The 16,998-nt window shown below is 43.5% G+C and overlaps 1 protein-coding gene across 16 annotated transcripts in view; it reads left to right on the plus strand.

The window, feature by feature from the left end:
* TLN2 (talin 2) overlaps positions 1-16,998 on the plus strand; it is a 450,464-nt gene that overhangs the window by 248,745 nt on the left and 184,721 nt on the right. For all 16 annotated transcript variants that reach the window (XM_024349234.3, XM_063794170.1, XM_054666988.2 and 13 more), the window contains 4 exons: positions 9,156-9,327; positions 11,974-12,071; positions 13,900-14,029; positions 15,060-15,212. In XM_024349234.3, the coding sequence (XP_024205002.2) occupies positions 9,192-9,327; positions 11,974-12,071; positions 13,900-14,029; positions 15,060-15,212 (517 nt within the window). In that variant the 5' untranslated portion in view covers positions 9,156-9,191. The remainder of the gene's footprint in view (positions 1-9,155; positions 9,328-11,973; positions 12,072-13,899; positions 14,030-15,059; positions 15,213-16,998) is intronic.

Genomic DNA, 16,998 nt, shown 5'->3' on the forward strand with positions numbered 1-16,998 from the left:
GGCAAAATCATAAAGCTGTGAGAACATAGGCGTCGGCTCCCCTCTCTTTCCGCCGGTCCTTTTTTCTTACTCCCCTGCTCACTGCCCTTTCTCCACTGTGCCAGAGTTCTAGTGTGTTCTGTAGTGCACTACCCCTTCCTCAGCAGAATTTCCTCTTAATTAGGCATCATCTTTAATAAAGGGCAGCACTCAGCTCAGTTGCCCGGAGGGTTCTGAAACTTACCATTTCTATGACAGTGATAGGCAGCAAATGCACATATCCATTTTTATAGCAAAGTTTAACTGGGGACAAATCTTTATGACCAACAATATACTTAATGATGGAATTCCAGGTGCCAGTGCCAAGAACTACCTGGCACTGGGAGGGTAGGTTGGAGGGATCCTGGGAGGGCTCTAATGAACCGTATGCGTACCCTCTCTGTTCACTGTGGCAGTGTGAGAAGGTCTGGTTGTGCTTTTCTAGCAGTGTGAACTTTGGGAAGGTCTCTTGACTTCAAGGTTTTAGTTTCTTCACCTGAAAATGGAAAATAGTATCAAAGGTCTTTTCTCATCATTCTTGTATTCCATGTTGTGGGCACTCTCTTTGGTTCTTAGTGGAGGGTAGAAATGCTGACTTCTCCCCACCCCATTCATGGATTAAATAAATATGTATTGAACCCTTCTCTGTGTCGGGTACTTTATTGTGAGCAATACACGTGGTCCTTGCCCTTGGGGAGCTTCCAGTTATTTCTGACTGATGTGGCATTGGTTCTTTTTTTGAGTTGTGTATTTGCCCAGATGGAGAACTTCATCTTGTTAGCCATGAAGTTCAGCATCTGTGGTTCCTGGAGCGGGCTGTTGTTGAGTAGACATAGCTTGGTCTGCTGGATGTTGGCCCTCTGTTCATCCTTTAGTTGTGATATTACTGTGCATAATTCCTAATGACTAATTTAGGGAAAAATCTGGTTAAATCTTTCCATGGAGTATGTATGAAGTCCACAGATATTTATTGAGCACCTACTGTATGGCGGGCACTGTGCTAGGCCTTGAAATACAGAGATGACTCCATGGATGTAGTTATTGCTCTCTGAGGCCAGCAGGGGAGATGGACTTCTAATGGCAAATGTATTCCTGACACTAGGTTATAGATCTATATATCTATATCTATATCTATATCTATATCTATATCTATATCTATATCTATATCTATCTTATTGCTGCTATATTGGGGACTGTGGTGGCCCTACAGTTTACTTAGGGATATATGGGATTTGCAAAGCAGCCCTGGGAGCCAACAACTTGGCTGGAATTTTTACTGACCTGCATGGGCTGCTGCTAAGTTCACACTTGTGGGGGTGGTTAATTATTTCTCCTTTGTTCATTTACCACTTGAGTTTTAACGATAGTCATTTCTAGTTGAAGTGTTCAAACAGTAGTCCTGGCATCTCTTGCCTCCATAAGGGAGAACTCAGGGATTCTTACATAAATGTTCTCTCTAGTTTTCTGGTCTCCCTACTCTGGCTGCAAACAGGAGCTTAGCTGTCCTGGTCCTATTCTAAGTGTCTGTTAGCCACATGGAAAAATCACATGAGCTGTGTTCATTGCTGCTTTTCCTGAGCTTACTATCGCATGGAGCGCTCTCAAGTGTAGATACCGAGACTAGGGGAGCCTCTTCACTCAGGCCCTGCCCTCTGGGTTCCCACCAGTTGGGAAGAGATAACGAGGTCCCAGTGGGTTGACAGAATTATTAGAGAGGGCCTTGGTAACTTCCAGGAAATGTGGCTCTTTGGTAAAGCTGGACTGATGGTGAGATCAAATGGGATGCCCTGCTTCCTTCCCTCCTGGTCCCTCCTTAAATTAAAGATAGCTGGCCCCCAGTGAAGGCATGACTTGACTTACCTTCCTAGATGGGGACAGATAGGCACCTGTCTGTGCCTGGCCTGCTCAGTGCCTGGAGTCTGAATGTTCAAGGCAAGCTCCAGGGTACCTGAGCCCAGACTGTCCTGCAGAGCGAGGTGGAGGGCAAGACCCTGGCTTTGGCATTTGCAGCACTTCTGGGTGGCTGTGACCCAGTGCACGGTGGGTTCTTACCTGCAGAGGAGCTACTTCTTTTCCTCTCTTGTAGAAGAGAGGTAGGGAGTGGAGAAGGGGAAGCTCTTTCTTTGGTGTTTCTTTGAGAGAGCTGAATCATTCCCGGGAGATTGAGATGTAGACACAGATGAATTATAGCAAGTACAGCCATCCAAAATTGGGCACAGAGGCCTTCCCAAGAGGTCATGGTGGAGAGTCAGTGGCTAGAGGCAGAGAGAAGAGGGGGATGGTGGCCAGCTCTTACTCTTGTAGACCTCCACGGCCCCATTGAGGTATGGTGGCCTGGCCCTCTGGTCTTGCCAGGTGGGCACAAACCCCTGCTTTACACAGGAGTGTGCAGAGCCCCCATTGTGCACCCCTAAGTTGCCCCTAGGCAGAGCTCATGAACAAGCCCCAGGGTGGAAGCTGATAGTAATGCCAGCCTTGCCCCACAGGGTGAGGGCTTTTTCCCTCTTGAATTCTTAGGTTGTGGGAACCTAAGTGACCTCCAAGAGAAATAGCCTAGGTGCTATAGGAGTTAGCTGCTTCGCACACACACTCAGCCTCACAGCTCATCCTCAGAAAGTTCTGTGTCTAGGAAAAGCATGTTGTATGACTGCGATAAGAATAAACACAGGAACTATATTTATTTATTTTTAACTTTTATTTATTTGTTTTTTTGAGACAGAGTCTCACTCTGTCGCCCAGGCTGGAGTGCAGTGGCGCGATCTTGGCTCACTGCAACCACTACCTCCCGGGTTCCAGCAATTCTCCTGCCTCAGCCTCCTGGGTGGCTGGGATTACAGGCGCCCGCCACCATGCTCGGCTAATTTTTGTATTTTTGGTAGAGATGGGATTTCACCATGTTGGCCAGGCTGGTCTCAAACTCCTGACCTCAGGTAATCTACCCACCTCAGCCTCCCAAAGTACTAGGATTACAGGCATGAGCCACTGCAGCCAGCCCACAGGAACTATATTTAAGTGAATAAAGGGCTAACTAGAAGGTGAGCTCCATGTAGACAGGAGTTGTACCTGTCTTTGCCCCCTAATGCCTGTTAGGTTATCTAGTACATAATAGATACAAAATAAACAATAAAATGATATTTGTAGCTCAGATAGTGGCCGACTCAAGTATGCTGCTTCCATTGTTTCTGCAACTCCTATGACTAATGTTATTACTAATAATAACAAGCGCAGGCCGGGTGCGGTGGCTCACACCTGTAATCCCAGCACTTTGGGAGGCCAAGGCAGGTGGATCACCTGAGGTTGGGAGTTTGAGACCAGCCTGGCCAACATGGAGAAACCCCATCTCTACTAAAAATACAAAGTTAGCCAGGCATGGTGGCACCTGCCTGTAATCCCAGCTACTCGGGAGGCTGAGGCAGGAGAATCGTTTGAACCGGCTACTCGGGAGGCAGAGGTTGCAGTGACCCGAGATTGCGCCGCTGCATTCTTGCCTGGGCTACGAGTGAAGCTCCATCTAAAAAATAAAAATAAAAAAAAAATAATAACAAGCCCTTACCTAGCCTTTTCTCTGTGCCTTTGACTCATTTAATTCTCTAGCGATCTTATAGGTAGATCTGTTATTATCTCCCATTTTGTAGAGGAGGAGACTGAGGCAGATGGCAGTTAAATGACCAGCTCAAGTCACGCAGCTGGTAAGGCAGGTGGGGTCAGGGCACCTCGTGGTCCTCCCTTACAGGCAGAGATCCAAGGGAAGGCTGCTCATCTTGACCAATGACAGGCATTTATTTTGAAGAGAAGGAGGCCTCTGCTGGAGCTGAACTTGTTTGTCTCTGGGTGAACCAGGGTGATCCTGAACAGCCTGCACTGCTACCATCATCCTGGGCTCTTTACAGCTCCCTGGGACTGAAAAGTATATTTTAAAAGGACAATGTCTGGGTTTCACCACTGGTTTCATCAGCTCCACTTCCACAAAGGAAACCACAGAAGGGTTTTGTGTTGGATCAAGCAACCTTCACACATACAATGAGGGCAGAAATGGTCAGAGTGAGACAAGATTATGAAAAGAAACACAATGCAGGTTTTATGAATTTATACCCAGTCTTTGAGTAAAGAAAAAACAAAAACAACCTTAAGATCCAATAAGATAGTAGTCATTCAAATTCGGGTAAACGAAAAATAAACAATAAGATAAAATAGAAAAAGGGATTAGACTATAACAACACTGCAAGAAATTGTACACAGATTTGGCTCTGAAGTTTCACGCAGTCAAACTAGAAGAGGAAACCTGATCAGCAATCCTAGCCTCAGTCTGCACCATGAAAATCCCGGAGAGGGGTTCGGGTGCAGAAGAGTAGACGCCAGGACCAGTTGCAGGCTTTGCTGTCCTGAAAACATCACAGTGGACAAGGAGCATAAATCTTTATCGAGGTGTGTTTTCTGAGCTGCCTCATTTTCACAGGGCTTCAGTGGATGTAGTTAAATTTCTCACAAGTGTGGAAAATACACACTCATCTTTAGTCTACATTTCTAGGTTGCTATATGTTCTAATCCTACTTTCTTTTTGTTGTTTTTGTTTGTTTGTTTGTTTTCTGTGTTTTTTGAGACAGAGTCTTGCTCTGTCACCCAGGCTGGGGTGCAGTGGCGCAATCTCTGCTCATTGCGGGTTCAGTGAGCCTCCCGGGTTCAGGCGATTCTCCTGCCTCAGCCTCCCAAGTAGCTGGGATTACAAGTGCCCACCACCACGCCCAGCTAATTTTTATATTTTTAGTAGAGACGGGGTTTCGCCATGTTGGCCAGGCTGGTCTTGAACTCCTGGCCTCAGGTGATCTGCCCAACTCGGCCTCCCAAAGTGCTGGGATTACAGGCGTGAGCCACTGCACCTGGCCTTAATCCTACTTTCTTTTTGCTGTAGGGTAAGTCATAGTACTTGATTCCAACAAGTGTCCATTTTGCCAGGTACTTATTTTGTTGTGAGCGGTGCTAGAAGCAGCTCATTGCTGTGGTTCTTGTGGGATGGTGAATAAATCCCATATGACTGGGTTTCCCTATGTCAGTGATCATCTTGGGTGAAAATAATTAAAATACCTTGTCTTTAAATATAATGTTGTAGATTACAAAGTATTGGCCTTTTAGAGACATTCCTGGGAAGTCATTTGTTGGCCTTATCTCAAGCTTGGAAAAACTAAATCTTAATAAAATGGGGAGCCAGAAGTGAGAAGGCAACCCTGGGGCCTTTTAGTCTTACACTCGTGTGCAGTGCTCTGTAAGAATGACTAGTTTGGTTCCAGGATTTTTTTTTTTTTTTTTTTGGGTATATTATGTTCCTGTGATGCTTTTTTGCAATAGTTGTTTTTGGGTGATAAAAAAAAAGTTGAGGCCACAAGTCTCATAGTGAATGTAGTATTTCTTGTCTGTTGAACACCTACCCTGAACTACCCTCCATTCCATGCCCTGCCCCCTCTTGAGATGTAAGGATGAAGAGACTGAGGAGCCAACGGGTATAGTTGGCCAAGCATTGAGTATCTATCAGGAAGCTCCTTCTGTGGGAGCAGGTTACCTCCTGCTCTCTGAAGGCAGCAGAGGGGAATTGACATGTCCAGAGGTCAAAGGCATCAGGAGGCGTGGAATTGAGCCTGCACCTCAGACTCTGCACCCAGGGTCCTTTCTGTGAACCCAGACTTAGCCACTCACCTTCTCTGCAATAGACCCGGGGCAGCCATGTGCACTTGGTGCAGAATAGAGATTATGTATGGTGAGGAAGGGCACTTAGCTGTCCTGGGACTGTCTCTAGGACTATAATAAGGTCGAAACCATGTCTATGTAGATAACTTCCCTATGGAGTTTACAGCAACCATGTGATGTGCACTTTTGGATTACCAAGTCTTAAAAGCATAAATCTGAGCTACCGCCTGTTCCTCTGCCCCCTCCTAGCATACTTGCTCAGGAGACAAGTCCATACCTGCTGGGCCACCCCTCTCTTCCATCTCTCTCCTGAACCTGCTACTCCAGGCTCTCCCCCGCGCCACCCACCGCCCCGCCCCCATCCCACTAAAGCCCTCCGATTTGCCAGATTCAGTTGCAATGTCTCAGTTGCATCCTACCTGACCTGTGACCAGCGATGGGTACATGCGATCTCTCCCTTCTGTTTGATGTGCTTTCTCCTGGGTTCTACCCTCTGTCTTTTCTCTTCCCTCACCTACCCCTGTGCCTCCTTTGCCAATTTTTTCTCATCTGCCAATTCAGAATGTTGTTCCCAGGGCTGAGTCATTACTGCTCTCCCTGACTCCCTAGGTGGTCTTTCTAGCCCCTCCCACCCAGTTCTCTCTCCATCTTTGCGTTCAATTCTATATTCCACCTCTCCACTGAATACCTCTCAAAGAAACTCACCTCCAAATCTTTGTCCCCAGCAGCCTTTCTTGACAGAGGTTTTCCTTCATGTCCTGTTTCTGCTTCTCTCCTTCCTGTCTGCTTCCCAGCTCTCTGAGCCTCTCTCCTGTGCACCTTGCGGACCCCGCAGGCCCAGGCGTCTTGCTGTGCCCTGCAGGGCTCCCTCCTTTGATTCTGCTGCCCCTTTTGGTGCTTTCTCCTTGCTCCTCTGTGTGTCTTCTGCTTCCTTCTGAGCTCCAGTGTTAGGTCCTGCTGTTACATTTGGCTCTCGCGTCCATGTCATGGCTCTCTCTTGGCTTCAGTGGAATCTCTCTCTGCATGGTTAGGGGGACCATTCATTTGCCTTTCAGAAAGCTCAGTTTTTAGCCTGGGAAGGGCAGACTTCATGCAGCAACGCTTACAACACTTCGTTTTCCGAGGGAACAGACGATATTAACCATCCCATCCTCTCTGTTGCATCCCATAAACAGCATCCATGACAGCATGGAGCTTTGTGGCTTTCCTCACTGACTCTTACCACCAGTCATGCTTATGGATTTTAGCAATTGTTGCCAGCCCCAGGAGACAGACTAGCCCATGGAATGATCTGCATCACAGCAAATTAGTCCATTTATCTCTAGAGTTTAAGTTTTATTTCCCCCAATCGGGGAGTTGCTGGGTTAACTAGGCCTATAAAGAGAGGGGTGGAGGAAGCTTTTACATATGGCTTTAAAAGTCCTCAATATTGCAGGTGGGAATTGCCAGATATTTTGAACCCCTCTGCTGTGTCAGCAATCCAGCCACTGCCTAGGCCTTAGTTAGTTAATTCAGTTTCAGGCAGATTCCCAGTGAACACTGCTGTTGTTTATTGAGAAGTGTATCCTGACCTTTCTCAACTAAGGAATAGTTTCACAATTTTCATGGCAAAATTCATTCAGAATGAAAGCAGGGGTCAGAATGACATTGCAGTTGGATGGCCTGAAAGGTTGCTTTGTGAGACCGTGTAAACCATGCCCGCATTCACCAAAGCATCTGTTGAAAAACATCTCCTGTATCCATGTGACCCAGCCACCTGTTGTTAGGACGCCAGCAATCAAGCATGCTGAGAAGCTGAGACCCTGGAGGCACTCGCTGCACTGCCTGGGCAGCCTGTTGTCCCCTCTGCCTTGTGGCCATCTTGTTGCCTCCTAGCACCTCCCTTCTTCCGTGGGAAGAAGCTGGAGTCCAGGTTTACTACCTGCAGGTTCTCTAATAAAACACAAGAAAGAGAGTGAGCTTGAAATACCTGTGGATTGATGTTAGCTGGGCTGCTCTAAGATTCTATTAGCTACTAACTATAAAGGGCCTCGTTTTGCTTGCTAGGATGACACTCAGCTGGTTCTTCAGGCACAAAGAAAAAAGCGTTTGTGATATAGGTTTCTTTCTGTCTGTCTTGTGCCCAAGGAGTATATTTGATAGAGACTGGCTTGGGTTAAGTGAGTAGGGGACAGGTAAGTTTCTGGCCATGAAATAGAGCAGGCACTGGAAATACACCGTGAGCCACCAACTCAAAGGAAAAGCACTGAGTTATTGAACTTACATTTTTAAAAGAAAGCATTTATGAACAAATTCAAACTTAACCTAAACGTGTGTCTCATCTCATCTCGTCTCGTCTCTTTTCTTTTCTTCCTTTTGTTTTTGAGACAGAGTCTTGATCTGTCGCCCAGGCTGGAGTGCAGTGGCATGATCTCAGCTCACTGCAACCTCTGTCTCCCGGGTTCAAGTGATTCTCCTGTCTCAGCCTCCCGAGTAGCTGGGATTACAGGTGTATGCCACCATGCCAGGCTAATTTTCATATTTTTAATAGAGACAGTATTTCACCATGTTGGATAGGCTGTCTCGAACTCCTGAGTTCAAGTGATCCGCCCCCCTCAGCCTCCCAAAGTGCTGGGATTACAGGCATGAGCCACTGCGCCCATCCACCTGTGTATTTTCTAAAACTATTGAACTGGACAAGAAACAAAATATCTCCATAGTTTGTCTAAATCAAATCAGAATTGAGTTGCATTTTATTCCCTTTGAGACCCCAATCACGTGAAGCTTCTTCGTACCCTTTGGGTTTAAGATTGGCCTCTCTGGCCTCATGTTGATCTTTTCTTGGGATTCTATTTTATGCACTGTGCAGGGCTGATATCATTATAGCCACTTCATTTGTGAAGAAATTGAGGCAGAGTGGCCAAAGTGACTTTCTCAGATTGACACAGGCTCTTAGTGATGGAGCTGGGCCCAGAATCCAAGGGTGGTGGAGCTTTTGTGCCAAGAGGAGCACCTGAGAGGGCTTCCCTGATTCTTCTCTGTCCCCAGGTGCTGAGAGGACCCAGGGAACTGAGGCTGTCTTTAGGACCCAGTCATAGGTGCCCAAGGCTCTCTGCCTCTTGCCTTGAGGACATTAACCCTAGAAATTCCACTCCTAGGACCTTCTCTCAGAAACCCCAAGGAGGGGGACTACTCAGAGGGAGGTGTGGTGAACATCTGGAGCTCCCTCCTCCTAAGGGGTTCTACTTGTCACCCTGTAGTAATAACTCTTAGCCAATATGCTGTTGTTGTCCTCCTTTAAATTTTTCAAAATTGATTTGTAAAATTTGTTTTGTACCTAAAGTGTTCTCTTTATTTGCTGTTTTATTCTCTTTCCATGTTTAAAGTTGATTTTAAAGTCCAGCACTTTTTTTGTTTTTTTTTTCCCCAAGACAAATTATTATCGTGAACATCAGGGTTTGTCTCTTTGTGTTTTCCAGACATTCTAAGTGAGACTGTCCACATCATCTAGGAAAATGGTGGCCCTGTCCTTAAAGATTTGTGTGCGCCACTGCAACGTGGTGAAGACCATGCAGTTTGAACCATCTACAGCTGTGTACGATGCGTGTCGAGTCATTCGGGAACGGGTGCCTGAGGCACAAACTGGGCAAGGTAGGTCATGGGTTATTTACTGGCTTCTTAAAACATGTTTGCATGTTTTTCACTTTTTTGCTAAAGAGACAGAGGCTCCAAGTGGTACACAAGCCTATTAGTGCATATGTTTCAAATGAAATACCTTCTTAGATCAGACACTACCTGCTTCCTCTGTGAGACTTGTGATTACAGTGACCATGCCCACTGCTGAGTCATCATTGTCACTGTGCCCAGCAACTTGACCCTCCCATGCATGAGGATTATGCTCTGCGGTTTACAGGTCACATTCTCATGTATCATCTCATTGTCCCAAGAAAGTGCAAATGAAGCTGCCCTAACAGTATTGGCGGTATGTGTCCTAAACCCTGTTTCCCATGCGTGAACGCTTTCCACTGCCATTGGAACCCAGGGCAGGTCTTATATTTCAAGTTTTTTTTACAGTGACTTTATAAATTTTATCTCAAACCTTAAAAAAAAAGGACATTTGTGATATATGTTTTGTTTGAAGTTTGGCTAAATCACTCATCCCCGTTAATCTGAGTTTAAACAAAAGCCACTTGTACCATTTTATTTTCCCCTTCCCTTTGTCTTCTCTCAGTTTGTCTTTTATTTAGTATTTGACAGGCAGTTGAGAAATTGGATCACTTCCAAATCAGTAAGTCTTTAGGTGAAAGTGGGATGAAGCTTATCTTAAAAATGGAAAGAATAGGCCAAGCATGGTGGCTCACACCTGTAATCCAAGCACTTTGGGAGGCCAAGGCGGGAAGATCGCTTGAACCCAGGAGTTAGAGACCAGCCTAGGCAACAGGTTGAAACCCTGTCTCTACTAAAGTCTGAAAAATTAGCTGAGTGTCGTGGTATGTGCCTGTAGTCTCAGCTACTGGGGAAGTCGAGGCAGGAAAGTAGCTTCAACCCAGGAGTTTATGGCTGCAGCAAGCCATGATCCAGCCACTGCACTCCAGCCTGGGTGACGAAGCGAGACCCTGACTCAAAAAAAAAAAAAAAAAAAGGAAGAATAAAAATCAAACATCACAACAAGGGTAATTATAAATACAAAAATATCTTCTTGAAAAGATCTGCTTCTCATAAAATTGTTTTTGGTCTAAAACGTGATGATGATGATGATGATGACGTTTTTTTTTTTTTGAGATGGAATCTCACTCTTATTGCCTAGGCTGGAGGGCAATGATGTGATCTTGGCTCACTGCAACCTCCACCTTCCGAGTTTAAGGGATTCTCCTGCCTCAGCCTCCCAAGTAGCTGAGATTACAGGTGCACGCCACCACACCCAGCTAATTTTTTGTATTTTTAGTAGAGACGGGGTTTCACCATGTTGGCCAGGATGGTCTTGAACTCCTGACCTCTGGTGATTTGCCTGCCTCGGCCTCCTAAAGTGCTGGGATTACAGACGTGAGGCACCATGCCTGGACGATTATTATTTTTTGAGACAGGGTCTCGCTCTGTCACTGAGGCTGGAGTGCAGTGGCCCCATCACACTTCACTGCGGCCTCAACCTTCCAGGCTCAAGTGATCCTCTCACCTCAGCCTCCTGAATAGATGGGACTACAGGTGCACACGCCACCACACCCAGCTAATTTTTGTATTTTTTGTAGATACAAGGTCTTGCTATGTTGCCCAGGCTGGTCTCATACTCCTGTGCCCAACTGATCCACCCACCTCTCAAAGTGCTAGGATTACAGGCGTGAGCAACTGTGCCCCCTGGCTATTAAAACATTATTTATGCTATTAGTAGTGTTTCTAGATTACTCAGAAATAAGGTTTGCTACATCCCTAACTTTACTCTTTGGTTGTCCAGTCATTTCTGGTGCCTTTACTTTTCTGTTCCCTTTTTCTGTTGTTTTTCTGTCGGATTTTTTTTTTGGTGGGGGTGGGGAGCTTGATTGCTATATAGTGCTGGTGAAGGTATAAACCTTTAAATATTTTGAAGTTGCTTTTCTAAGAAACAGCAGGAGCTCTTACCTTCATCTGGGTCTCAGAAGAAAGAGAGAAATTTTGGGGTAGGAAATGGTACTGCTCCTCTCCTGCCACCCCACCCCCTTCATACTTCCTATGTCAGATTAAGGGGTTCCTGCAGAGAACACCAAATTTAATTTTGCACCTTTTACATAATTTGTTGGTGGTCGGGGGCAGAGGCCTCATCTCACAAGGAACTCCTACCTCTCTTTTACACTGCTCAGTTGGGATGATGGAGGGGTCACTGGAGACGTAAAGGCTTCATTTGTCCCCCTTTGCCTGAGTGGCCTTGGGCATAGGTGGTCACTTCCTTAGTTTCTTCCCCGCTGTCTTGTCATTCTCCATGGGATGTTGGTCTGGTTTTTATAGCAAGGGATAGAGAACAAGCTCAAATTCAGTTAGAAAGAAATTTGGACTGCTTCTAAATTTTCCTACATTTTAGACACAACTACAGCCCACTGGTTTTAGGAAACACGGACCTTATTTGTGGGTGTTGCTTCTGCAACTCAACTCTTACTCCTCCAGATCTGCTCCAGCCCTGATGGCGGCTTGTGTTGTCAAAACGAAACATTGCTGTCTGGTGAAGGAGAACACCCACATCCTTGCTGAGTCAGCAGGCTCAGGGCCTGGAAGTCAGTGATGGCTTCATCACCACTTTGCCTTCTGTTTTTCTTCCCATTTATATTTCAGCTTCTGACTATGGACTGTTTCTTTCGGATGAAGACCCGAGGAAAGGGATTTGGCTGGAAGCGGGCAGAACACTGGATTACTACATGTTGCGGAATGGGGTATGCTGCCAATCCCAGTGCTGTTTCTTCATCCCTTTGTCCCTGGGCCTTCTTCCATAGACGCCAACACGGTTACGCTATTTTGATTCAAGGGCATCTTGTTAATAGTTCGATGCATTGTACTTTGTAAGGGCTGTTCAGGTGGTGATAGAAAATGTCAGATATCCAAATTCTTGAGATTCCATAGAAGGATTAAAGCAGTTCGAGGTTAGTATTTTAAGTAGTTTCTACTTGTCGTTGTTGGATTTGGTAATTGTGAGATAAGATACAGCATCTTACTGTAAGTATGGAAGAGATATTCCTATGCCTGGAGATGGGAAGTAAGAACAAATGAGAGGGAAAAACGAAATGTAACCCTAATGGTAGTTAGAGACTGAATATTAGTGTTTTGTTTTTGAAAAAGAAACTTCAATTTGAGATGTGAGTTTAATAATGATCAGTAGTAGTAACAGCAACAACAAAAATGGTTGTGTTATGGAAATAGGGAGAAGTAATGAGTAAAAACATATTAAACATTTTGTTCAGCTTAACCTCCAAGATACCGGGTTTTGGTATGCAGGGTGAAGTGCACCCATCAGATTGATGGGTATTGCATAAAGTAAGAGTGAAATATGTGATGCCAATTAATTTGGATAAGAAATGAATAGTTTAGTTTTAGGAAGTTCATAGTTCTAGTTTTAGGAAGTGTAGTAAACAAGTTACTTAAAAATATCCCCCAAACATGTTACCCCTGTTTGGTCTTGTCATTAATGTATTTTAACACACTCTTTTGAAAATCACGACTACTGTGATACTCCACTACTATGAAGAATGATGAGGATGCTATTTATGTCTTTCATTATTTCTAAGATATAAGGTAAAATGTATTTATAGTAAAAATTAAAAATATTTTTATATGCAAATAGTAAAGACATAGAGATAGTAAAAATTGCTTATGACAGGTTAAAAGATAATTGGAGACACACACTGCTGTCTTTTTAACAGGCAAGTAGTCACCTCCCTCTGCTAATTCTCCTTAGAGCAGATCATTCTCAGCGTTGCAGGAGGTCATACTCTACTTTCATTTCACTGAGGATGGTTTTCAGTAATTGTAAGGCATAAGTATGACTTCTTTGGGTTCAATTTCACTATCAAATTTTTAAGAAATCTTTATGAAAGCAGTTATTTAGCACTGGAGAAAAAATTGAAGGTGACTCTAGGTGACAGATATAGAATGTTCAGTACACTATTTTTTCAACATTGTGCCGTGTTTGGAATTTTTCATAAGAAAATTATTGGGAAAAAAATTGAAGATAGCCTAAGAGAATATAGATAGATTGTATATGGAAATAATGAAAGAAACCAGACTTCACAAGTTCATTAATACAATTTTAATTACTGGTCAAAACAAACAAGAAATAATCTGTATAGCTTTCAAGCCAGTAGGGGTAGGAGGGAAGAAATGCAGATATGTTGACCATTAAAATAGGAGAAGTGCAGGGCGGCTTATGGAAACAAAGTGAAAAGAAGGTATGGAATAAGATACGGTAAACACTTTTAAATATATTAGGCATCATACAGAATGTAAGTAAATGAAATGCAGCAATTAATAAACAGAGATTCTCACTGAATGGAATTTTTTTGTAAGTCCAGGTCTGTACTATCTCTAAAAGACGTAGTGGCAACAATCCCCTGAAAACTTTGAAAGGTTTTCAAAGATGTTTTAGAAGAAAGGGAAAATCAGAGTCTACTCTGATTTTTTAAAAATTCATTTTTTAAAGAAAAGTGTTCAAGTTTGTTATTTATTTTCCCCACACAGTGTGAAATTTGTATGTGGTTTGTGCTCTAGGATATTTTGGAATATAAAAAGAAACAGAGACCTCAGAAAATCCGGATGCTGGATGGATCTGTGAAGACAGTGATGGTGGATGATTCCAAGACTGTCGGGGAGCTCCTGGTCACTATTTGTAGCAGAATAGGTGAGCATTCATACACCTTCATTATGTCTTTTTGCTTAGTTTTTAATTACAGGCCTCTTCTTTTTTCCACCTGCATTTGATCTCTAGGCAACTTTGAATGTGTCTTAACACGCTGAGTTCTGCCTGATCCCCAGAGGGTGTGTCCATTCTCCCAACTTGCCAATCCATGAAACATTTGGACTTCTCACTAAGTCACAATGGAGGGCTTTCATTTCCCTCTCCAAAACAAGAAGATATTCAAATGGAAAGTCATGTGTAATTCAGCCTTCTGCCCATTGCTGCCTTCTATTCTATATGAGCACTCTAGATGTTCACTATCTCCTTGAGTACTGAACGATGACAGCCCACATGGTTATTAGATAGTCTTTCTTCTTGTGGCTTCTGTTAGTCTCCCCAGAGAACAAGTCTGCCTCCTTTCTAATGAAGCCCTTCAAATATTTGAAGAAAATAGACTTGCCTATCTTAGTTTTCTCTTCATGCAAAGGAAGCCTACTTCCTTCAGACACTTCTTGTTTGACACTGTCTTGCCTTCTTCTGCATGACCTCCTCTGTGGCGGTGTTTCCCAACAATTATTATAGATGAGAGAATTGAATGTGACATAAGTTCTACTATACACGTGACTTCTTTGGGTACGATTTCACTTACTACATTTTTAGGAAACCTTTATGAAAGGAATTACTTAGCACTGGAGATTCTGTATTGTAGTGACAATAACCCTGTGAAAATGTAGGAAGGTTTCAAAGACATTTTGGAAGAAAGAGGAAATCAGAGTCTGATTTTTTAAAAATTTGTTTTTGAAAAAAAAGTGTTCAAGTTTGTTACCTGTTTTCCCCCACAGTGTGAATATGACTTAACTAGCTGAAGCTTCTTCATTTAATTTGATGTGGCCACCTCCCTGACCCTCATATTTGTAAGGTCGTTTCTGGTTCTTTGCCACCAGGAGCTCCTTGGAATATCACAGGCCTTAGGCTGGAAGAGGTTGACAGCAGTTTAATTATTTATAATTATAACCTAATTTCCAATGTTTAGGAATAACAAATTATGAAGAATACTCCTTAATCCAAGAAACTATTGAAGAAAAGAAAGAGGAAGGAACGGGCACACTCAAAAAAGACAGGACACTGTTACGAGATGAGAGGAAAATGGAGAAGTTGAAGGCCAAGCTGCACACAGATGATGACCGTAAGTGTTTGTAGAGGAAGCATGATACAGACACACAGGCTTTGCTAAGCCTCACTTCCCTCCCACCATCCATATGACCCAGGACAGGACTTTTGATTTTTGTTTTTAAAACTCTATTTTAAAAAAGTAGGCTGGGCTCAGTGGCTCACTTCTAAAATCCCAGTATTTTGGGAGGCCAAGGCAGGTGTATTACCTGAGGTCAGGTTTGAGACCAGCCTGGCCAATATGGTGAAACCTCATCTCTACTAAAAACACACAAAAAATTAGCTGGGCGTGCTGGTGAATGCCTGTAGTCCCAGCTACTCAGGAGGCTCAGGCAGGAGAATCACTTGAACCTGGGAGGTGGAGGTTGCAGTGAGCTGAGGTCGCACCATTGCACTCCAGCCTGGGTGACAGAGTGAGACTCTGTCTCAAAAAATAAATAAATAAAAATTAAAAAAAAAAAAGTAATTGTAATACCATTTCACATCTAAAGAAATATCTTAATATCAGATATACAAATCATGTTCACATTTTCTTCATTATTGTCTAAAAATTTTTTTAATAGTGTGAACTGGGATCCAAATAAGGTTGAACAAGTTAATTAGTTAATTAATTTGTTTTACTAAGTGTCTTTCCATCTCTTTTTTTAATTGACTAATACTAATGATGTATATTTATGGGATGCATTGTGATATATCTGTGTAGACACTGAAGAAGGATTCAGTCAAGCTAATTAACATATCCATCACCTCACCAATGTATCTTTTTTTGTGGTAAGATTGTTAAAAATCTATTATTAGCATTTTTGAAATATATAATACATTATTATTAATTGTGGTCACCACTCAGTGTGATAGTGCATGTCTTTTTGCAGTTTTTGTGTATGTGAAGAAACCAGATTGTTAGCTGTACAGCATTTCATACAGTCTGGATTTTCTTCATTGCATACCTATGGTGTCATTTAACATGTTCCCCTCTCCCTTTTAATTCTTTAGATCTGGAGGCTTGAATAGATTTAAATGTTTGTGTTTATTTTAATAATGATGCTTTCTTCAGTGGTGATGTGCACTTCCATCAGGAAGTGTTTCTGGTTTTCTTTTTTGGGGGGATGTTTAACATCCATCAATGACCATTGCCTTAGACCCATTATTTCCTTAGGAGTTAAAAATAGTAATAGTTGGTTGCACGTGGTGGCTCGCGCCTGTAATTCTAGCACTTTGGGAGGCTGAGGCGGGTGGATCACTTGAGGTCAGGAGTTTGAGACCAGCCTGACCAACATGGTGAAACCCTATCTCTGCTTAAAAATACAAAAATTAGCTGGGTGTGGTGGCGCATGCCTGTAATCCCAACTATGCGGGAGACTGAGGCAGGAGAATCGCTTGAACCCGGGAGGTGGAGGTTGCAGTGAACTGAGATTGTGCCACTGCACTCCAGCCTGGGTGACAGAGCGTGACTCTGCCTCAAAAAAAAAAAAAAAAAAAAGTAACAGAATTCTGTTACTGGAAAGTCATTTTCTACAGCCACACAGTTAGTATATGGAAAAGCCAGCACGTAACCCCATGTGTCCCTAAAGCCCATGCTGTTTGCACCTTGCTGCTTGACCCTCCACTGAAAGGGTCTTAATTTATTACCCAGTCCACCTAGACTTCCTGGCCTCTTTCCTCCTTTCATTGTATTTGTTCTTGTGGCTGTATCGGGATGACATCATTATTGCCATTGTGTTTATTGATCTTCTGTGAGGCTCTCATTTCCTCTCACCCTTTCTGTGTTTTTTTTTTCTTTCTCCCTAATTTGATTTGCAGTT

This window comes from Pan troglodytes, chromosome 16 (assembly GCF_028858775.2).
Source record: "Pan troglodytes isolate AG18354 chromosome 16, NHGRI_mPanTro3-v2.0_pri, whole genome shotgun sequence".
NCBI classification, from domain to species: Eukaryota; Metazoa; Chordata; class Mammalia; order Primates; family Hominidae; genus Pan; species Pan troglodytes.